We start from the raw sequence: 22,910 nt of genomic DNA, 5'->3' as shown, positions 1-22,910 counted from the left end.
CCGAGACCTTCTCGAAGAAGTCTCGTCCGGCACGTCGCGTTGCACACAGACAATAGCGTAGGCATATCATAATACTTTATTTAATAAAACCCGGAAGTAAACCGGAAATTCTTAAAAAATTTGCGCATGGGTCTTCCTTGTTACGCTGTCCACCTGCACGGACCGCGAGCGATCCGTACAGGCTTCGGTTGGGTGGGGGTCATCCTCCCTACTCCCCCGTCGGAGTTAGAGCCTGTTTAGTCTCCCGGCTCGGACGCCTGGGACCGGCAGCGCTCGGATGTGAGTTCTGCCAGCCTGATTCCAGGGGGACCGCTATTGTGACCCACCGCGTCTTCCTAAGTGGGGTGGCAGTTTATCACTCATGCCACGGGAGTAGGGGATTGAATCCCCTGCGTTCAAGCCACGTTTATCCTCTCTGGCTCAAGAGTTGGGCCGGTTTTATTTAGTCACCTCGGGGCCCAGAGGCGATCGAAGACGATACCAAAAGTTTCTCGTATGTGCCCTGATAAGCAAAAAGACAATTAAGATGAGAAGCAAACCTGGCAAGATCCTATGTGGCGAAGACCGTTTGAACAGAAGGCATATAGGAGACGAGTTCAGTCACAGTCACTAGGTGAAAACAGTCTCGTCAAGCTAAAATAAAAAAATACATGCTGCAGTAACAGTGAGTGGTTTAATCAAATGCTCTCTTAAAAAAAACCTTAGAGTATGCTCTTTCTTATTATTCTCATTTTTTCAAACGTACCTAAGAACTACAAACAAATCAATACGTCAAATCTCGACTTTCCAAAACGTCCACTCACTTTTAAAATAACAATATGCTCGATATTCACGTTGTTACATAATTTGACTGTTGATCATAAGAAAATTGTTCGTCCTATCCAATCCCCTTCAAAGCAGCAAAAGAAAATCAAACATATAGAAGAGAAAACAATTAGGAATAGCACCTTTTCGCGAATGTACTAAATCATACGATCACACTCTCCGTCTCTGTCTTTTTCCAACAATGTGATGCACGTAACCGTTTCAACCTATAAAACAAAAAAATAGAGAGAAATTTTCAACACGTCTCTCTCGAAATACCTTAGCCAACACGTCCTTCTCCCTTATCTCGAGTACATCGAGCTGCAAATTGCTTCAAACAGAATACTGGTAAAAGAAAACTGAGAAAGAGTCGAAAATACATAGAGGAATATAAAAAGCAATCGATCGCCGAAAATCGCGTAAAAGGCGTTAAACCGATTCGAAAAGACACAGGACATCACTTCCTATCTTACCTTTACTTAACGCTTAAACGCGCAGAAAAGAATTGGACGTGGAAACGGAGATAGAAGATCAATGAACGCAGTTTCTTTGCAAAGCGTTACCTAGGGTAGGCACCACCCGGTTGATGGTCAGCATAACCCTTAAACAAGACGACTGCGTGAGCGTAGCCGTGGGGCAAATTCATGCGGTTGAGAATGCACCGAGGTGCTTTTCTCAGGAAGAATTTCTTCGCTCCTCCACCCTGCATTTCCAGCAAGCCTGTGTCGACCTTTTGGCACGAGCGATCATTATCTGCAGTATATATATATATATATATATATATATATATATATATATTAAAGTTTTCTGGAGAACATTTGTCGTTTTCTGTTTACCGTGGAACGATGCGGCGCTGCAGTACTCCGCAGAAAGAAACCAAACTATCACAAGATAAAGACGCATGTCTTCTTCTTTGCTTCAATGCCAGCTTCACAGCCTCGACGCAGATATATACGTAGATTGGTCGACAAATTTCCGTCACACTTTCATAAACAAGCACGTGAGGCTGACAAAGAAGGATGTTATTGGTATCCTAAACAGGTTTCATAAAGTGTCCTGTATGCTTGATGCCGCTAAAGAAGCTGAGTCGGAATATTAGAGGAAATCGATTTACTCTTAAAGTCGGATTATTGTTCACGCAGCTTTCAGATCTAAGAAAAGGATTTTGATATTCCACTCTTTATCATTGTCTTCAAGTTTGATACCGCTTTATTAATTAAAACGAGTAAAGTCATACGCAAGGTCGCCATTTTCTTTTTCTTTCACCGTCTGAAGCTTCGTGTAGACTATTGCTCGCCATTCGCAGCTTTCGCTCGTTCTCTTTGTCTACAAGATTTACCTGCAAACTGTGCTAATATCGAGCTAGGAAAACGTTCGCGATGCCTCTAACTGACTGAGAAGTGTCGGAATTCGCTTTCGAATCGTTTTTCACAAAATCGCGCTATCTATTCGCTTCGTCAAAGCTTACGAACACATCTCCTTTCTTAGATACACCCATTCGTTCCTTGTAATAGACGACATCACGTCTCCACGCCGAGAAACGACGAAAAGAAAAGAAAGGAAGCCCGGATATGGTAAAGTAGAGATGACCAGGATGTATCTATTATGTCACCTGAGACAAAGAGAGAGGAAAATGACGCACAGGCAGATGAGGCAGCTGCCTATAAAATGCGAGAGTGTGCAAACTCAGGCTGTAGCGGAGGATGGGCCAATTGACTGGACTATGAAGTTCAACGGAAATGACGCACAGAAAAAGAAAGGTGAATGCTGCAGTGCTATGAAGGAAGTAGTAGGCCTGTCCTAGTTGAAGTCGTACAACGAGCAACGCCGAAGGTTCCGCTCGAGTAGCACCAAGACTGAGTAATCCCAAATTATTTGCTACATATGTCGTATATTATAGGGTACGTTGGTTTTGGAGGAAGAGCAAAAAACCGTCTACATGTCCGATAAAACGCTCATGCAGAGGACAGCTGTCACATGCTTTGCAAATGCAATTTTATTTAATATGCAAGTGTGACGGGGCTACAAACAAAGCTGAAAATGACAAACTTCCTTTCCTCCTTTTCCTTAGAACTCTCGCCTTACTTAGAAGTTCGATGAAACAAGGCAATAAGGCAAAAAGGAAACAACAAGAAACATCAACACACGTACTTATCTAGCCATACACAGTTATAGTCGCAAAGCTAATACATAAATAGGCGGCACGAAAAACGGTAATGCTGTTTTGCTCCTTAATTATTACATCTCACAATTTGGTTTCCTTGAATAATGGTGCAGAGGAATCGTCCACATATCTGACTTCCTTGGCATCGTCTATCTGCGTGAAGGAATTGTCTTCACTATCCCCATTCTTGCAGTCTGCCCTTGTTCCGCTTTGCGAGTCTATGCTGAAAGAAGAAAGTAAACTGATAGCATCAAAAACAATGTATTGGCTTTGATTTTCGGCTTCAAGCATTTTTCCCAGAAACTGCGTAAGACGGCTGAACGTTGGCCGCTTTTCAGAATCGGAAGACCAGCATGCAGACATTATATTGTACCTAAAAGAAAGAATAGAAAAGAGCTAGTCGAAAAGCTAGCTGAGTGCGATCAATAATACTAACAGCTCAGCGGAGCAGTTTTCTGGGCAGGCTAACCGGCTGCCGCTACGCAAATGCGACAAAAGTTTTTCAGTGGAAACGCAAGGATAAGGGAATGAGCCTGAAATAAAATACTTTTGAACTGAAAAGACGGTAAAGATAAGCTTACCAAGAGTACGTATTTCCCACAAAACCACTCCGAAAGACCATCTACAGAGAAACAGCGTTGAAGCACAAATTGCACAACAAGTCAAAATTTTAATTTACACGTCGCTCTGCTCAGAGAAGAGACGGTGTGTTATGGCTTCGATAGACATCCAACGAAGGGGAAGACGTCTTGTGGTCTTTTGACTGTACAAACCGTCTTGATAGACAGATCTCGTAAGTCCAAAGTCAGAAACTTTGAGTAGTTTATCTTTGCAAACGAGAACGTTCCGACAGGCCAGGTCACGATGAACTAATCCTTTTCCAGACAGGTATTCCTATAGGTTCGAATGTTACTAAAAATATGACGTCTAATTTTCACACCATTCCGGATGCAATTTGCCAAGCGAATGACAAAAGGTTACGAGAATTTAGTTCGGGCTCACATTTCTTCTCCGCACCGCCTTCATCTATAAATACAAAACTGGCTCGTTAGTGCATGGATCAAGTCAAGCTCATACCACGATCAATTGCTTTCATATCACTAAAATCCTCATCCATCTCACGCCACTGAAGCTTTAATGTGTCTAAATCCGGCGAGGGCGTGGGTGTACTATCCTAAATGCGACAAAGGTTAGTTACATTTTTTTACAAAATTTGAATAAATAACGTGCTTTGTTATCGCTTTCGAGGTCTACGACAATTTCATTCAATTTCTGCTCAGTGAAGCAAACAATGTTAGGTATTAGTTGTTTGTTTGTTTTGATGTAAAAGCTAAAACAACCTTATGATGTCCTTTTTTAAGATAGTTGAGCAAGTCGCCCTTCTCGCAGTATTCGACTATAAGGCAGAACGGCGTTGATACTGTTATACATCCCACAAAGTTGACAATGTGTGGGTGCTGCCCGATGTTTTTCATGAGCTCGATTTCTTCCAAAAACTCCATCTCCGCCACATTCGATCCTACGAACATGAAAATTAGCAGATGAAATAAGCGCCAATTCAAATAGACTACAAATAGAGGTCGACAAGAAACACAAGCGCGACGCACCTTTAAGCATTTTACAAGCGACCTCAGATCTATTGCTAAAAGAATTTCTGTCCTTTTGAGCCAGTCTTGACGAATTCCCAGCTGAACGATGATAGAGATACGCTCTGTGCACAACGCCAAAAAATCCGTCGCCGAGCTTCTCTAGCAAAGTCATATCACCGGAATTTACTTCCCATTCGTCTGCCAGTTTGTGGAGGCTAGATGCAAAACCTTTTCTGCTTAAAGCCCTTCGGCGAGCATAAAAAACAAGAAAGATGGCAATACCCACAATAACGAAGCTGGTAACTGATATTATGATTTTCTATTGAAAGTTGGAGCTAACACCTGCATAAAAAAATTAGAATTTTCTCTGGCATATCAGGAACGCAGCAAGAAAAACAGAAGAATCATTGCTGCTTTCTATGTTACTTTACCTTCGCATTGGGTCCCATTGCCCACGTTGTCGCTACGGCACAGGCACTGAAACGATCCGTTCGTGTTTCTACAGTATTCTAAAGGTTGGCATCTTTCAGGTAGGAGGAGGCATTCATCAATATCATTGCAAGACAACCCGTCTCCGGTCCAGCCGTGATGACACGTACAGATAAAGGAGCTGTTCTGATTCGTGCAAAATGCCTCCGAATGACAAGGATTATCGATCTCGCACTCGTTGACGTCCTCGCAAAAAAATCCGTCACCAGACCAACCTTCTCGACAGGTACACTTAAACGTTCCTCGATTATTTGTGCAATTCGCCGCCGAATGGCATGGGTTGTCATTCAAGCACTCATTAGTGTCTACGCAGTGAGTGCCGTTTCCAGACCAGCCTTCTTGACACGTGCACTCAAACGTTCCTAGATGATTCTCGCACTTGGCGTGCAAATGACATGCTTTAATCATCTCGCACTCATTCACATCTTCGCAAAATATACCGTTTCCCGTCCAGCCTTCTTCACACTGGCATTGATAAGAGCCAGGATAATTTAAGCACTCTGCAAGAGAATGGCAGCTGTTTGTCTCGTTGCACTCGTTCACATCGACGCAATGACTGCCATTTCCTGTCCATCCACTTCTGCAAGCGCACTCATAGGATCCAAATGTATTAGAACAATTTTGGCCCTCCTTGTTACAGGTATAGTTGCATTCATTTATATCTGAAACCAAGAACATATACCATTGATCAGTGCAATTACAGAAGATGCACGTTACCTTCGCACGAACTTCCATTTCCTGTAAATCCTTCTTTGCAAGTGCAGATGTACGAATTTAGTTTATTTTCGCACGTTGCGTTTACGTGACACACACTAAAATTGCTAAAGCATTCGTCAAAATCTGAAAAAGTCAACGTAAAAGATGAAACGTCGTTAACACGTAGCTCGACATACCTGGAATTGCTGGCGTGAAGCAAAGGCTGGGCTTCATCTCAGAACAACTGAAAGACCTCCAAGAATTTGCCGTTGCAGCTACACAATCGTTCTCTCTTTGAAGGTAAGAGCTTGTCTCTACTTCAGACGAATTCCAGTTTACATAGATTAAAGGCGATTCGTCAGCCCAAACATAATATCCCTCATCATCGATGTCATTTAGTCCAATCCAAGCCTCCTCTTCGTTGAGAAGGAACAAACTTAGCTCATTCTGATCTTCAAGAGAAATAATTCTTGCAAGAGACGCTCTTTTCTCCCCTGATTCGCAGCTTGCCAAAGAAAAATGCCAGTTCTTTCTGGCAGCAACACGCATGAAGCAGGACGAAGTGCTAATCTTCGAATAGCCGTTGGGGCATAAGTAGACCTCTAAACAAAAAATAATATCTCAAAATTGAAATTTGAAAGTACTGACCGCCAGTGGACAAAGATGTAATTTCTGTATCAACAAATTCTGATCCGCTCCCCCATGATCCGCTCCCCCATAATTCTCTCTCCAATGACTCTCTCTCCCATGGTTCTATGTCATATGATCCGCTCCCCAACTCCCATGATTCGCTCTCCCATAATTCGCTCTCTCTTAATTTGCTTTCCAAATCACCTGAATATGACGTTGTTTTATCTCCTAAAAGAAGCTGTAAGTTAATGTATCTTCAAATTTCTGTAACCGTACTTTTACAGACGTATCGTGCTTTAGAAGAGCAGTTTGAAACCAAACAAACAAACTCACGTCCGTCTGATCCAAACAAAACGCAGATGCTACTATCGCACGTGTTTGGGCTCGTACATTCCCCACTTGGTGAATATGACAGAGGTGCCATCGAGCCACCTGAAAGCTCCTTTCATAAACGTTTCATTGTAAACCAGGCCAGTCCAATAGAGAGATTCCTGTGAAGGAGAAGTCTCACTTGCAATAAAAGCGTTTTCGTGTATGGTCCTTATTGAAGCTAGTGTGGCATTGCGACTTTTACACTTTTCATACTGTGCCTGCGCTTGTGAAACAAGCTCATCATCATCTTTTGACAAATAATAGCAAGCTTCTTGGAAATAGACTTCGTCGCTTCTACACCGATTATTCGCAGCCAGAGCTGTTTCCTGACGCAGTTCGTTCGCTACATCTCCTAAATAAACAAAGCAAAGTAAATAGCATCATCTATTTGGAAGAGGAGTTAGCCTTCATACGGAGAGGAACTTTGCATAAAATTCTATTTCCTTCTAAGCATTCTTCTGTCTTCCAGTAGCCCTTACGAGAATCCAACTTAGCGCATCTGTGAAAAGTCTTAGGTTCTCCTGGGGCCCACAAGACATATCTAGACAGACACGTAAAAAGATAAAAAAAGACAGTTACAAGCTTTATCAGTGACACCTCAATGGATCCCCATTGATCCACTTGAACGCTTTTCGGTCTTTTCGTCTCAATCCAATCCAAACGTCGCTTTTTTGGTCAGCAAGAAAAGATAGGACAAAAGCCTGTTCATGAGGACTGGTAATACTGGCACTGTTAGAAGCTCCACATCCACCAATAGTCAAACCTAAACTATCCATTGACGATTGATGATCTGAAAGAGTATAGCAATAGTCTGCGTAGAGAACCCAACCTGAGGGACAATCTAGAAAAAAAAAGCTAGCGAATTATCAATATTTCAATATCGTTTGGCTCACATTCATTCATCTCGCAAACAGCTGCTGCAGTCGTGCAAGATTGATTGTAAATGACTTTATGTTGACACTCTCTAAACGTCGCTTCGTTTCCGCGACATAGCACTTGTAACTGGAAATCATTATGGTTGCCTAAAGTTGATTTAGATAGCGATGATTTTGCAGCTATTGCCTTTTTAAAGCCCAATTGGCGACAGGCTACGTGAGCCCCATTTATATCCCATTTGTCGTCGCAAACAACGGTCCACGCTTTGTGAAAATAAACCTCAAATGTTCCTTCTCCTCCTTTAATTCCATCTGCTTTACAGCTCCATTGCACTTGCCACTGGGAAAAAAAGCATATAGCATCAAAACACCACGAATATTGATAAAAAGAGCATCCGGATAAAGTCAATAACTTAACTGGTTTGACGAGCGCAATTTTTTCGATTAGTGAATTCGGTCGCGAAATTGGGCCGTTTTTAGAAGGGTTAGATAGTTTTTTCCTCGCTACATCGCCGAAATCATGCTGTATCTCACGAAATAGCCTGAGGCGATGAATCGAAAAAAATCGCTCGTCAAACCACAGATTAGGGCTTTCCGATCGCGATCGTGTGCGCAATTGCGCCCGAAATCGCTTCGAAAGAGAGAAATATTGCACGAAAAATACTTACATCGACTATTTTAGTCGCCATTGCTGCACGCGAAACCGCCGCGGATTCGGCTTCGTCGCGAAGCGTTAGCGCGATGAAACAACGTACATAGCTAGAAGACGAGGCCGCTTAGTAGAGAAACGACTCGCTTTTCGTAGGCATTTATAGCTCTGGGTATCGTTAGAAAGCCCAGTGAATGTGGGGACCTTTCACTACTTCTCGGCCCTCTAACCTATTCTTACCGGGGTATAGGACCGTATTCGACTCGATGAACTTGGAATTAGCGCTGCAAAGCCAAAAGTGAGCGCAATTTCGGAGGTAATGTGGAGCGCAGGCAGGGATATGTGTAACTCGCGCTATCACGTGACAGTATCTTTCTTCGTCGTCTACAGTATGGAAACGACGCGCGTCGTTGCTGGGCCTCAGAAAGAGTGACAAAGTCAGCGCAATAGTCCATTTCAACCATCAGAAATCGGTACTGAAAATTAATAACATGATGATTTCGGCGGCTAAATTTTTTTTGAACTTTCTACTTTTCAGCAAATTTAGGCACTGCATAAAATTCTTCGATTTCTTTTAATACTGTCTTGGCCTGGCTCAGGCACTATCCTTCTGACTCAAGTGATGTCTGTCAAAGTGACATGGCAAGACCTTAAATACTCTTCCGCTAGTAGATCTCCGGCGGAAATTGCGACAGCACCATAAAGCGATAACATTCCTCTTTCAAACTTTGCAAAAACACGGAAAAAAATTTTCCCTGCCAACGAATTTTCCGCCGTGCCAAGTCGGGGGCAGGGCGTCTCTGGCAGCTATTATGTATTGACAATATTCCTTTTGTTGATATAATGAATTTCTCAACGGATTTTTTTAGAGAAGCTTGCGTCAAGGAACACCAACGGACTTTCACTTATTTCCCCTTCACTCAGAGTCTCCAGTTTCTGACCAAAAGCCTCATTGAATGCATTTACAACCGAAGACAGCACATTTCCTTCAGACATGCTACAAACATTGTTGTGCAACGTGAGCAATTTCCTGGCAGGCGTCATCATTTCTTCAACATCTTTGTCAACGGCACACGTGGAGCAAGACCAGGGCTTGAATGCAGGAAAAAGAGACCCGGTGATGTCCCAAGCTTTCGGATTCCAAGGCTCGAATAGCTTTGACAGTAGCGAGACTTCGCCCTCCTAAAAATTACTATTGTATCTCCGTAAATTACGTGACTTTCGGCGTCGAAGATAAAGAGCGCCTATTTGCCGCAAGAAAGGAAGCAAAGGATTCATGTCCAATAAAACGCTCGACGACGAGGACAGCTGTCATGTGCTTTGCAAATGCAATATTATTCAATGTATGCAGTGTGAGGTGCTACAAACAAAGCTAAAAAGGACAAATTTTTGTTTCATTTTTTTCCTTTTCGTTTCTTAGAACTCTACCTTAGAAGTTCGATCAAACGAGACAACAGCGCAAAAAAGAAACAACAAAAACCAACTCAAGAACTTGAACATACTTATCTGGCTATACCGAATTATACGCGCAAAGCTAATACATACATATAAATATACACATATATATTGTATATGTATATGCGACACGAGAAGCGGTAATGCTGTATTGTTCCGAAGGAGGAAATTTTAGCATCTCACAATCTGGTTTCCTTGATTGCAAATGCAGAGGAACCGACAACATATCTGACTTCCTCAGCATCGTCTATTTGCGTGAACGAATTGTGTTCACAAGTCTCATTTTTGCAGCCTGGCTCCTTTGTTTCGTTTTGTGATTCTATGCTGCAAGAAGAAAGTAAACTGATAGCATCAAAAACAATATATTGGCTTTGATTTTCGGCCTCAAGCATTTGTCCCAGAAGCCGCGTAAGACGGCTGAAAGTCGGTCGCTTTTCAGAATCGGCAGACCAGCATGCAGACATTATACTGTACCTAAAGGGAATCATTAAAGAGCCAAAAAAAGTTTATTGGCCTTAATACTAACAGCTGAGCGGAGCAGCTTTCTGGGCAGGATAGCCGGTTGCCACTACGCAAATGCGACAGAAGTTTTCCAGTGGAAACGCAAGGATAAGGGAAAGAGCCTGAAATGAAAAGTTTCAAACTGAGAAGACGACAAAGATAAGTTTACCAAGAGTACATATTTCCCACATAACAATTCCGAACGACCATCTATACAGAAACAGCGTTGAAGCACCAAAGGCACCAAGAGGATTACATTTTTTTACACGTCGCTTTGCTCAGAAAAGAGACGGTGCGTTATGGCTTCGATAGACATCCAACGAAGCGGAAGACGTCTTGTGGTCTTTTGACTGTAAGAACCGTCGTGATAGACGGATCTCGTAAGTCCAAAGTCGGAAACCTTGAGTAGTTTATTTTCGCAAACGAGCACGTTCCGACAGGCCAAGTCACGATGAACTAATCCTTTTCCAGACAGGTATTCCTGTAGGTTCGAATGTCACTAAAAGAAGTACAACGCCTAATTTTCACACCATTCCGGATGCAATTTGCCAAGCGAATGATAGGAGATCACGAGCATTCAATTCAGGGTCACATTTCTTCACCGCACCGCCTTCATCTATAATACAAAACTGACCTGTCACTGTATCATCTCAAGCCCATACCATCAACAATGGCTTTCATGTCGCTAAAATCCTCATTTGTCTCACGCCACTGATGCGTAAATGTATCGCAATCAGGCGAAGACGCAGGCATGCTATCCTAAATACGACATTTATTAGTTTCTGTGCCTAGTTTTATTCACGAAAGTTGAACAAATAACGCGCCTCGTTTTCGCTTTCAAGGTCTACGACGATTTCATTCAATTGCTTCTCAGTGAGGAAAACAAAGACAGGTATTAGCTGTTAGTCTGCTTGGATACGGTAGCTTAAACAACCTTATGATGTCCTTTTTTAAGATAGTTGAGTAAGTCGCCATTCGTGCAGTATTCGACTATGAGGCAGAAAGGCGTCGATATTGTTATGCATCCAACAAAGTTGACAATATGCGGGTGCTGCCCAATGTTTTTCATGAGTTTTATCTCTTCCAGAAAGTCCATCTCCGCCAGATTCGATCCTACAAACATGAAATAGGGTTTAGATAAAATTAGCGTCATTGCAATCAGACTACAAATAAAGGTAGACAATAGAACACGAGCGCCACGCACCTTTGAGCATTTTACAAGCGACCTCAGACCTATTGTTAAATAAATCGCTCTCTTTTCGGGCTAGCTTCGACAAACTCCCTGATGGACGATGATAGAGATACGCCCTGTGCACAACGCCAAAAAATCCGTCACCGAGCCTCTCTAGCAAAGTCATATCACCGGAATTTACTTCCCATTCATCTGCCCGTTTGTCAAGGTCGCATACATCACTATTTTTGCGTGAAGCCCTGCGGCGAGCATAGAAGATAAGAAAGATAGCAATAGCCACAATAACGGAGCTGATGACTGAAATAATGATTTTCCAATGAGAGTTAGAGTTCGGCTCAACTGCGATATCTGCGTGAAAAATTAAATAATTAAAAACAAGCTTTTTTTCGGGCATTAACATATATAAGCAGCGCAGCAAAAAAACAGAATCTATCTTACTTCACCTTCGCAATGGTTCCCACTGCCAACATTGTTGCTACTGCACAGGCACTGAAACGATCCGTTTGTGTTTCTACAATATTCAAAAGGTTGGCATATTCCGGGTAGGAAACATTCATCAATGTCGTTGCAAGAAAATCCGTCTCCCGTCCAGCCTTGAGAACACCTACAAATGAAGGAGCCGTTCTGATTTGTGCAAGTTGCTTGCGAATGACACGGATCATTATTCGCACACTCGTTGACGTCCTCGCAAAAAAATCCCTTTCCAGACCAGCCTTCTCGACACGTACACGTGAACGTTCCTTGATGATTTGTGCAAATTGCTGCCGAATGACATGGGCTGTCATTCATGCACTCGTTAATGTCTACGCAAAGAGTGCCGTTACCCGACCAGCCTTCTCGACACGTGCACTGAAATGTTCCTTGACGATTCTGGCACGTTGCGTGCAAATGACATGCGTTAATCATCTTGCACTCGTTCACATCTTCGCAAAAAGTTCCGTTCCCCTTCCAGCCTTTTTGACATTGACATTGATAAGAGCCGGGGTAATTTAAGCACTCTGCGTAGGAATGACATCTGCTTGCCTCGTTGCACTCGTTCACATCAACGCAATGACTGCCATTTCCTGTCCATCCACTTATGCAAGCGCACTCATAGGATCCAAATGTATTCGAACAATTTTGACCCTCCTTGTTACAGGTATAGTTGCATTCATTTATATCTGAAACCAGTTAAGATAAATACGCCGGTTAAGTGCGATTACAAAAGATGCAAGTTACCTTCGCACGAAGTTCCATTTCCGCTAAATCCAGGTTTGCAAGTGCAGATGTACGAAAACAGTGCGTTTTCACAGGTTGCGTTTGCGTGACAATTACTTGCGTTGTTGGAGCATTCGTCATAATCTGAAGAACCCACAACGTTAAAGATAAAAGTTTGTTAACGTCGCTTAATTGACATACCAGGAATTGCAGGCCGAAAGCAAAGACTTGGTTTCATTTCTGAACAACTGCTAGACTTCCAAGAACTTCTGGTCGCAGCAACACAATCATGCTCTTTTCGCTTAAAATAATTTGTCTCCGCTTCAGAAGAATTCCAGTTGACATAGACTAAAGGCGAACCGTCAGCCCAAACGTAAAATCCCTCATTGAATACGTCATGCAGTCCAATCCAAGCCTCTTCTCCATCGAGAAGGGTCAAACTTAGCTCGTTCTGCTCTTGAAGAGAAAGAATTCTGGCAAGAGAGCTTTCTTTCGCAATGCCTTCGCAGCCCCTCAAGGAAAAATGCCACGTTGTTTTGGCAGAAAGTCGTTTGAAGCAGGACCAGGTGCCAATCTTTGACCAACCGTACGGACATAAGTAGACAACTAGACAGAAAGAAAGAAGATATCATTGCTAAAATGCGCAAAGTGCTTACTGCCAGTGGGCACGGATTGTAGCCGATTCCATGTTATTTTCTTCTCGCCTGATCCAATTTGAAATTCATATGATGACGGAATTTCATTTGATATAAAGTCATCCGAGTCTGATATATTCAAAACTCCTAAAAAAGAGACGCGGTATGTTGACATAGTATCGCGTTTCCGTAGCATTACTTTTACAGACGTATCGAGCTTTGGCAGAGCAGTTTGAAACAGACCAAGCAAACTCAAGGCCGTCTGCTCCAAACACAACGCAGATACTGCTGCTATCTTGCAGGTATTTGGGCTGATACATTCCCCACTTGGTAAAATGGACGGGAGTAGCATCAAGCCACGTGAAAGCTCCTTGCGAAGACGTTTCATTGTAAACCAGACCAGTCCAATAGAGAGATTCCTCTACAGGAGAAGTCAAACTTGCTATAAAAGCGTTTTCGTGTTCGGTGTTTATTGAAGCTAGTTTGGCGTTGCGACTTCTGCACTTTTCATTATGTGCGCTAACTTGCGAAACAAGCTCATCATCGTCTTTAGACAAATAATAGCACGCTTTTGAGAAAAACATTTCGTCGCTTCTACACCGACCGGACGCTGCAGGAGCTGTTTCTTGACGCACTTCGTTTGGTATATCTCCTAAATAAGATAAGGAAAATAGTAGCCTCTATTTAGAAGAGGAGGGCTTATTATACGAAGAGGAATTTTGCATAAAACAGCTTTCCATCTAACGCATTCCGCCGTCTTCCAGAAGCCATTGCGAGAATCCAACGCAACGCATTTGGAAAAGGTTCCTGGTTCTCCAGTGGCCCACAAAACGTACCTACCAACACGCAACATTAATTCAGGACAACGAATAGTTCGAATCAGTGACACCTCAACGGATCCTTATTAATCCACTCAAAAGTTTCATCAATACGTCTCAAGCCAATCCAAACGTCGTTTCTTTGATCAGCAAGAAGAGATAAAATGAAAGCCTGTTCGTGAGGACTGGTAATACTAGCACTGTTAGAAGGTCCGCATCCACTTCTATCCCGACCAAACTCGTCCATGAAAAAATAAGATTTTGAAACAGCGTAGCAATAATCTGCGTAGAGAAACCATCCTGAGGGACAATCTAGAACAAAAAGAAAGCTTAGCCAAGAATAAAATTGCAATATTGTTTTGTTTACATTCTTTCTTCTTGCAAACGGTTGAAGCAGCCCTGCAAGATTTATTTTGCATGACGCTATGTTCACAGTCTTTTAGCGTCGTTTCGTTTCCATTACATAGCACTTTCAACAAGAAATCATTCTTGTTGCCGAAAGTTGATTTAGATCTCGATGAATTTGCAGATAATGCTTTCTGATAGCCCATTTGGCGACAGACGACTTCAGCTCCATTAAAATCCCATTTGTCGTCGCAGAAAGCTGTCCACGTTTTGTTGAAAAAAACTTCGATTGATCCTTCTTTATCTTCTATCCCATCGGCACTACTGTTCAGTCGCACTTGCCATTGGGTATTGGAGCAATGAAGTCTGAGGTAACTAGAACAACGCCCATATTCATAAACAGAGCATCCGGCCCACGACTGTGTGTTGTTCCCACAGGAAGGGTCAAAAGAGAAAAAAAGTTTGGAAAGTCTTTCTGGAAAAGCTAATCCTCCTTCGTATCCCAAATGCCTGCAAACATGACGAGAAAGCCTTATAAGCGCGCTTGATGAATAGTCTCCACAAGCTTTAAACCAAGTTCCATTACCATTCAATTCTAATATACCCGTGTTGGGCAGTGAGCTGTTCACGAGCCTTACCCGCGCTCCAAAAGAGTAGATTTTAGCAGATTTACACGAAATAAAAAATTCCCAATCGCACATCGCTGTTTTGTTTGTACAACCGATATTATCCGTTAGAGTACAGCTAACAAAATCAGACGTAATCGCACTTTTTCCATCTCTCGTGCGATTCAAAGGAAGAGCAAAGGAAACTTCCGGGTAGCCCAAACGTTGACAGAATGAAGCCGCCGTTTGCGCTACATCGGAACCGCTTCTAGTCACGCACATGCGCCTCCAACCACCGTCTATAAAAATCTCAACACGACCGCGGTTTGGGGTAACGCCGTCGACAAGCCGCACGTCGCCACTCATGAAATCTGGAAGAGAAAAAGGTCTGTTTTAATAGCTCCGTTAACGAAATGAGACTCGTTCACATTTTGGTTTCTTGCAGATGAATTTGTTTAGCGACAAACAGGGAACGGGGCTCCACTTGACACTGAAAAAATACATCCGAGTAATAATGATGCTCACACACAGTTCCGCTTCGCAGTGCTTGCTCAAACGTGCCCACTTTGAATAGACAAAGGGCGATCCGTCCGACCACCGATAGCTGTAGGAGCCCTCTTCAGTAGGCGAGATTAACAATCCGGTAAAAATTGGCTGCTGACGATAATGGTCATATAAGTAATGCCAGAGATCGTCATCATCGTTTTGAATTGACAGTAGATGGGATCCATGATTAGAGCATACTTCAGCTGCTTGAGGCCAAGTCAAGAGCTCGCGCCACACTTTTAGACACGAAGAAAGGTAACAGACCCAGCCATGATCACATTCTAAAAAAATCGCCAACAGTTACATTGTCGAATGAGATCATTTCTAAGAATGCGTTATGTTTTAATTGAGATTGTGCAGTTACGTGCATCATTACATTATTTTGTCGTTTTTTTGACGCGTTTTATTCTGTTTAGCATGATTTTATCGCATTTCGATTTCGTGCAACATGTCTGATTTTGTCTCCAGGTAACACCTCCAAAAATAACAATAGCGAGCATAAGCGAATACATGTAGTCAGCCTCGTACCCAGACCTTTTTCTGTATCCCGTATAAAGGTTCCCAGGGAAAGGTCTGGTACGGCCCGCCCCAAATGTTCCTGAGGACCAATTAGCGAGGGCGTGTCTTTACGCAACGCTAGCATCAACTCTTCGAGATCGACGTTCCTGCTTCGATTGGAATCGATAGAACCGTCTTCGACATTCGCGACGTATGTTTGCATCCTGTTCGTAAGCTTTGAGTGGCCGTGTCGGCGCAGATACCACCCAGAACTGTTGCAATGCTTATGAACGAAATGGGAACATACGTCGAAGACGGTTCTATCGGTTCCAATCGAAGCAGGAACGTCGATCTCGAAGAGTTGATGCTAGCATGCGTAAAGACACGCCCTCGCTAATTGGTCCACAGGAACATTTGGGGCGGAGCCGTTGGGGACCGTTATACGGGACACAGAGAAAGGTCTGGTACGAGGCTACCGTATGATCAAGTATAGAGATAGAGTAGCCTCGCAAGCCAGTCCTTCTTCTCTAATATCGGATGGCCCGGGGAGAAGAAGGGACTGGCTTGCGAGGCTAGAGAGAGAAAAAGATACTTTGATATAACAAGAGTATTAGAAAGTATATATAGAAATGACACTGGAAAATTCTCACCTTCACAAGGTACAGGGCGAGCTGCATCAATAGATCTTGCAAAGACGACAGCAACAAGAAACGTGATCACAAGTAATCGATCACCCTTAGGCGGCAACATTACAACCCTTGGGCGGACTCGTTTTCTGCAGAAAGACGAATTCAGTCGCTTGACTTTGAAGTAATGAAGCTCAAAAGAGATGAAGTAGAAATAAGAGAAGGCGAAAACTAAGATAAGTAGAAAGAAGACCGGAACGACAAAGATGACCCACAATGTAGCTGACACATCGACACGGCATAAAATTACTTAAGAAACGGTTAAGTAAATTGATTGTAAAAGTCTTCACCTTGCAACTGTGTGTCCAAAGCAATTAATTTGATATCTTCGGCCGTAGCGCCGCCGACGGGTTCGCAATTGTTACGAAGCAGTAAAAACTAAAATTGCGACATACAAGGTGATGCCAATATTGAGTAAATGTTGCTAAAACCTGTGCGAAGTAAGTGTACTCAAGTCTATGCAACCGTTGTTCAGGAAGCAACTCAATTGCCTTTCTATGAGCAAAAATGTACATCAATCAATTTCAAGTTTATAGACAAAAAAATACCTAGAATTAAAGTCAGAGTTGCTATATGGAATTGCTCCTTTGAAAAAAGTAAAGCAAGATAGATCTTCATTAATTTTGACTAAAATTAAAAGATTCTTTTATCGTAAATAAAAGCAAACTCGTATAAATTATTAAAGCAAAAAACAAGTGATAAAATTAGAGCCATTACAAATGAAAACATGAGCATTGTTTGGAATAATCACTTTTTTCGTAAGTTATTTACATCGTCTGCTACAGTTTGCAATTTGTGATATACTTATGATATATTTAAACAACTTTAGGTAATACACTGCATATACCTTCACACTTTCCGTTCTGCTAAGGACAAATAAGCGATTAGGATCAATACCAATACTATAGCCTCGGTTCCAGACTCTCTCTCCCCCGGATGTTACCGATCCTTGGAGTAGGTCTGGTACGGGACCGCCCCTTTTACACCTGTAACCCCGCCTATTATAACATCCGGGGGAAAGAGGGTCTAGAACAGTGGCTACCAATACTATCGTTTTAATATTTCAATCAATGTCCCCTTCTAAGCTAAAAGAACAGCGCGTCTGTGTCTTCATTCATTCAGTCATTAATGATTTTCATTTTATCAGCAGACCTCTTTGGCACCACATACCAGTATGAGGAATTGCTAAATCTGCACGCGAAAGTGCGCAGAAAATATCTAAGCATGCACAGAAAGTAAGATGAAAAAAGAGGTGACTCGAGGCTAAGATCTGATTAGCGCAAGTTTCCTAAAGTGATGCGCGATTACGCCCGAGGACAGAATAGTCAGAGTGCAACCTTTAGTTCCATCGCCACAACTACGTGTTCTCGTTCTGTCGTACCGTTTTTAAAACTATACTTCGCGCGATAATCGATGAAGAAGTTTAAAGCTACATGTACTGGGGTACCTTTTCCTTCAACGTATTCCTTAGGAAAACTTTCTGCCAGGTGAAAGACCCCACTACGAAAAAGAAACAGTAGAGACCAACGCAAAAACGTCATTGAGCTTGGCACCGATCGACTAAAAGCTTTTTAGGTGAGGCAGCGCCTTTGTACTTAAGAGGACTCACAGGACGTTGCGCTGAGCCAATCGCAAAGATCGTCAACGCCTCGTAGACCAAAACTATTTTCCTACGAATCCTGAAAGATGATCTAACTTCCTTCGCTTCCATCTGAGCATAATGTGTTTAGTTTGTTCTCGAATAGCGTTCATTAGCGTCCTCAGACGTCTATTAGCAGCAAACTTGTCAATTAGAAAAGAGCCTAATCACTTGCACGTTTGAACGAAGCCAGACGTCTACCGCAAACTTCGTTAGCTGAGAGAGGCCTTGGGCCTGGGTCCGAGTTAATTATACGCCACTCAAACAAACGTACGTAACTTGTCAGACGAAATCAACTTCGCTACCACATGCAGGCTCCTCCATAAACTGTGTTAGCCACCAGCTAACAAAGTTTGCGAGAGAGAAGCTAACGAAGATCTTGGGCGGTCGCGGTACGTATGCAGCACCGCTGACGCTATCGCTCCCGATAAAGTTACGCTGACTGCGAACAGCTGTTTGCTGACTGCAAACACCTGTTTGCAATAGGAAGTAATTAATATGATTGACACATTCCGTTGCCTTCACAATGGCAAACGTCTAGCTACAGTTTACTTAATATCGATGGGCATGGAGACTGGCCTCTTCTACAAACATCGCTCTGCTAACAAGTTCGTGGGAGAAGCCTGGGCCCGAGGTTACACAGAGAACACAGAGACCTCACTATTTACGCTGAGAGGCCAGGGCATTAGCAAAAGGAAACGCATTGCTAGACGCTGCGTGCCATGATTAGATGACGACTTAGTCTACGCTCGTAAACGTGCCTCACTGGTCCTAACGTAGACATATGTACCTACGAAGACTCTGAATGTACGTTGCACCTACTAGCAGTAGCTAATGCACGTACTATTAGTCTAGCTACTAATCAAAGAGACGAGAAAGAGAAATCTTTACGCGGTATAAAGTGACCTTTGATAAACAAGACAATTTGTAAAAGAAACACTGTAAAACTATCGTTAAAAGCCGGACAAAACAATGGCTACCGGGGGAGGGGAGGGCGGAGGGAGGGGGAGGGGAGGGGGGAGGGGAGGAGGGAGGGGGGGGGAGGCATAGGATCACAGCCTTCTCTCATCCTTTAGGCCAAGATTAATATATTACTGGGATTGTTCACGTATCAAATCGTAGTTGAACTAAGCTCTCCGTAAATCATGAAACTATGCAAAGAAAGCGTGCCGAAGCCTAACAATTTTTTTCCAACTGTGCAAAAAGACAAGAAAATTAATTGAAAAAGAGGTGTAAAAATTTTGACGCTGTTAGTGGCTCTCCCCACATAGTTGAGACTATGAGCGGGCCCTGCGTTTTATAGGGAAATACTGCGGAGTCATAGCTGCCTGCAAGTTTAGATACATACAAACGTAAGTATATATACCTGCATCAACACGCTTTAAAGGCAAAGGTAAATCGATGCGACTGCACCAGCATGTATATTAAGAAAACTTTAATAACCTCATGTTCTAACCAAAAAAAAGATTACCTAACGAATAAACGACTTCCACGGAAAGCACGTGACAGCCAGGATCCTTATTAACTGGAAAAGGACGAAGACGCATTGACTTGAATCGTTCTGTTACCTGTACAAAACCACAAAAAGAACATTTTTGTAAGAAAGCGATAGGCCATGACGAAGTAGAAAGCTGTCGATCACTGAAAACGCTTTGATAAGCGTCCCAGACTTTTGGAAAAGACTACAACCGCACTTAACTCACTAACGATAAGAAACGAAACGCTGGTTACCACATCCGCTTCCAACAGAGAGGAAAAAGGCGATTTTAAACAACTCCACGTGACTGACAATGCGCGCGTTATCAGAAGATTTCCACACAGAATAAACGGTATCCAGCAAAATGTGTTGTAGAATATGGCACGCCAAACGTCGCGAAAAGTCAATTTTCTTCATTGGCTCTCAATCGTTCTTGATCTGTCCATAGACATCTATATAAGATCTGTTTTTTGTACGTCTGCGAATTTTTTAGATGATCGGACATACCTACACGACCAAAAAGAGACTAGATCGAAATGCGGGAGAAGATTTTGCCTTTAACAAGGTCCAATAATTAATTCTCCCCACTCAATATAGATATATACCTCGGTCGAGTTGGTCATGAATTAATACGGCTTTGAGGATGTCCCCAAAAAAGCCTTCGCCAATCTTTTCAAGTAGCGTCAAATGACGAGGATCGATTTCCCATTTGTCAAACGCAGTTTCTGTCTCTGCGGAACGATGCTTCTTATGATGAACATACGCAGCGATAAGCAAGAACAAGGCAACTAACGAGAAAACGACCAAAACAATGATTGACAATTGCGATGTCGACAAATCTGCCCAACAAGAGAAGTAAAATTATTTATCTTTGAAGCAGTCATTTCTATCCTGAATAGAAGTTTAAAGATTTTATTAAATACCCAAAGAACATTTTAAAAATGTTTAAGTCAACCAAGGGAAAATATACAATATTATTGAAGTAGAATTATTTAAGTATTGAGTTAGGTTAGTAAAAGTGCACTTACTTTGCCCATTTACTACAGCGAATTCGAACGATTCGTTGCTATTACGACAATTTGCCTTCAAATGACAAAGATTACTTGTTTTGCACTCGCTGATGTCATTGCATTTGCTTCCGTTGCCTTTACAGCCATTTGCACAAACGTACTTAAACGATCCTATTATATTAACGCACTTCTGGTCATTCGTGCCACAGGGAGATGTAAGACATTCATCAACATCTAAAACGGAACGAGTTTGATATTGATCCGGATAACTAACTTGTGATCTTATTTACCTTCGCACGAAGTTCCGTTTCCTGTAAATCCATGATTGCATGTGCATTTGTAGGAGGACAGCGTATTGTCGCAAGTTGCATTCGCGTGACAATCATTGTCCTTGCTGCTAAAACGTTCATCAAAATCTGCAAAATAATGGCGACAATGTGTAGTACACTATAACTTCTTCCATCATCGCTTAGATCTACCCTCACTAGCTGGCGTAAGACGCACGCATTTCCTCCTTGCAGAACAGTTTCTTGATTCCCAAAAACTATTAGTTGCAGCTATGCAATCGCGTTCTTCTCGCCGTGGACTTTTATCACGTCCAGATGACGTAGACCAAAGGAGAGCCATCGGTCCAATTATAGATGCCTTCGTTATCAATGTCATTAAGTCCAATCCACGCCTCATTTCCATCAAGCAAGCTAGACAGGCCTTCCATCTCTTGGAAAGAATTAATGGTAGTTAGAGAGCCCTTGCCCTCGCTCAACTCTTCGCATTCGGCCAACGATTCATGCCACGTCATCAAAGTGTCAGGTCGTTTAAGGCACGAATGCGCGCCAAGCTTCGTCCAACCGCTCGGACAAATATAAACATCTGAAAAACCACTACAAGTCATAATAATGGGTGATTTCGAAACACTGACGGCCAGGAGGAATTGGAGAAAGCTCCGCTACACTTACAGGCTTGGCATTTAAATTTCCTAAAAATTTGATGTTAGCTATTTAGCGTCTCGCTGTTTTCCGCTTACTTTTACAGATATACCGAGCCTTGAGAGAACAGTTTGCAACAGCCCAAACTAAATCAACTCCGTCAAATCCCAACGCAACGCAGTTGCCGTTCTCGTAAAACGGCTCATATTTCATCCACTTAGTGAAAGCGGCAGATAACCCAGAAAACCACGTAAAGCAGTTTGACGAATCATTGTAAATTGAGCCAATCCAATATGCTGACCCAATTGTGGCAGACGATTCTTTTGCAACAAAAAATGTTCGCTGATTTCATTAACGCCTTCTCTACTTCGCTAAATTGACGCGATTGTCTTAGATTGTATTCTTGCTGAGCTCAATATCGCCAGTAGAGTACCGACAGGTAGCGTGATCTAGATTGGAACACACGTTTTTTCTTAGCCAACTGGTTCTACGCCTTCAAACGCCACCAAATCGTGCATGCAGTCTTTCCGCATTGCTCTCTCTAAGATTCGACTGTTAGGTAGTTATCAACTTCTAAATGGAATTTGCCATTGAAGATCATGAGATATGAGAAAGCAATCCGATAGCACAAATTCAAGCTATAACGGTAATTTGCGTTTTTTCTACCTTAAAGTACTATAAATCACATCTCTTTTCTCTTGGTTTAGTATAATTTTTGAAGGTTTCTCGCAAAAATTTAAAATTTAACTAGGCTTGTAAAAATTTAAAATTTGACTAGGCTTGTTTGTGAACTTATTTTCTTCAAAAAGTGTCACTCTGAACAACGTTATATGATCAAAAATATCACGACTTGGTAGTTTGAGAGTTTAGGATGAGACATACTAGAAACTGCTAGAACTCCATGAAAACCAAGACTAGTTTCTACAATGAGAAATGCCTTAGAGAACCTCCAAGACCTGTTATGTGTCTTTTTTGAAGAATTCTAATGAACTCACGCACAAGCCTGGTCACATTTTCAATTTTGGTGAGACCTCTATGCCGCTGACATAAAATCTCAAAAATTCCTTCAAAGCCAGGGCAGAAAGACATGATTTTGCATTTTTTGAAGTAAA

The 22,910-nt window shown here is 42.4% G+C and overlaps 4 protein-coding genes and 2 long non-coding RNA genes across 6 annotated transcripts; all 6 read right to left on the bottom strand.

Moving 5' to 3' along the window:
* Positions 1 to 66: 66 nt before the first annotated feature.
* On the bottom strand, positions 67 to 2,330 carry LOC136198389 (uncharacterized). The gene is made up of 7 exons (XR_010672781.1): positions 2,199 to 2,330; positions 2,010 to 2,143; positions 1,641 to 1,955; positions 1,084 to 1,557; positions 948 to 1,031; positions 804 to 889; positions 67 to 752 (listed from the first exon to the last, which is right to left on the bottom strand). It is a non-coding gene; the product is annotated as an uncharacterized lncRNA (long non-coding RNA).
* A 498-nt stretch (positions 2,331 to 2,828) lies between these two features.
* Positions 2,829 to 4,126, bottom strand: LOC136198383 (tyrosine-protein kinase receptor torso-like). Its single transcript, XM_065988332.1, has 6 exons — positions 4,046 to 4,126; positions 3,909 to 3,994; positions 3,648 to 3,862; positions 3,550 to 3,590; positions 3,405 to 3,501; positions 2,829 to 3,341 (listed from the first exon to the last, which is right to left on the bottom strand). The coding sequence occupies exons 1-6, from the start codon at positions 4,083 to 4,085 to the stop codon at positions 3,050 to 3,052; spliced, it is 771 nt and encodes a 256-aa protein (XP_065844404.1). The 5' UTR covers positions 4,086 to 4,126; the 3' UTR covers positions 2,829 to 3,049.
* A 75-nt stretch (positions 4,127 to 4,201) lies between these two features.
* Positions 4,202 to 6,290, bottom strand: LOC136198380 (adhesion G protein-coupled receptor E2-like). The gene is made up of 6 exons (XM_065988328.1): positions 5,940 to 6,290; positions 5,764 to 5,886; positions 4,989 to 5,708; positions 4,576 to 4,899; positions 4,309 to 4,487; positions 4,202 to 4,240 (listed from the first exon to the last, which is right to left on the bottom strand). Exons 1-4 carry the CDS (start codon positions 5,974 to 5,976, stop codon positions 4,877 to 4,879), a joined length of 903 nt encoding a protein of 300 aa, XP_065844400.1. The 5' UTR covers positions 5,977 to 6,290; the 3' UTR covers positions 4,202 to 4,240; positions 4,309 to 4,487; positions 4,576 to 4,876.
* A 103-nt stretch (positions 6,291 to 6,393) lies between these two features.
* Positions 6,394 to 8,325, bottom strand: LOC136198374 (macrophage mannose receptor 1-like). Its single transcript, XM_065988310.1, has 5 exons — positions 8,288 to 8,325; positions 7,638 to 7,959; positions 7,342 to 7,585; positions 7,158 to 7,285; positions 6,394 to 7,096 (listed from the first exon to the last, which is right to left on the bottom strand). Exons 1-5 carry the CDS (start codon positions 8,306 to 8,308, stop codon positions 6,738 to 6,740), a joined length of 1,074 nt encoding a protein of 357 aa, XP_065844382.1. The 5' UTR covers positions 8,309 to 8,325; the 3' UTR covers positions 6,394 to 6,737.
* A 1,577-nt stretch (positions 8,326 to 9,902) lies between these two features.
* Positions 9,903 to 16,869, bottom strand: LOC136198634 (uncharacterized). The gene is made up of 19 exons (XM_065988641.1): positions 16,711 to 16,869; positions 15,445 to 15,843; positions 14,434 to 15,387; positions 14,138 to 14,378; positions 13,957 to 14,084; positions 13,448 to 13,900; positions 13,270 to 13,395; positions 12,815 to 13,219; positions 12,635 to 12,757; positions 11,860 to 12,576; positions 11,429 to 11,764; positions 11,159 to 11,337; positions 11,049 to 11,090; positions 10,887 to 10,983; positions 10,755 to 10,840; positions 10,491 to 10,705; positions 10,394 to 10,434; positions 10,250 to 10,346; positions 9,903 to 10,197 (listed from the first exon to the last, which is right to left on the bottom strand). Exons 1-19 carry the CDS (start codon positions 16,808 to 16,810, stop codon positions 9,903 to 9,905), a joined length of 5,034 nt encoding a protein of 1,677 aa, XP_065844713.1. The 5' UTR covers positions 16,811 to 16,869.
* A 96-nt stretch (positions 16,870 to 16,965) lies between these two features.
* On the bottom strand, positions 16,966 to 17,372 carry LOC136198397 (uncharacterized). Its single transcript, XR_010672790.1, has 3 exons — positions 17,295 to 17,372; positions 17,178 to 17,241; positions 16,966 to 17,124 (listed from the first exon to the last, which is right to left on the bottom strand). It is a non-coding gene; the product is annotated as an uncharacterized lncRNA (long non-coding RNA).
* Positions 17,373 to 22,910: the final 5,538 nt, after the last annotated feature.

The sequence above is a fragment of the Oscarella lobularis genome, chromosome 19, assembly GCF_947507565.1.
Source record: "Oscarella lobularis chromosome 19, ooOscLobu1.1, whole genome shotgun sequence".
NCBI lineage: Eukaryota > Metazoa > Porifera > Homoscleromorpha > Homosclerophorida > Oscarellidae > Oscarella > Oscarella lobularis.
The sequence above is the reverse complement of the archived record's forward strand: the minus strand, read 5'-3'. Positions and strand labels throughout refer to the sequence as shown.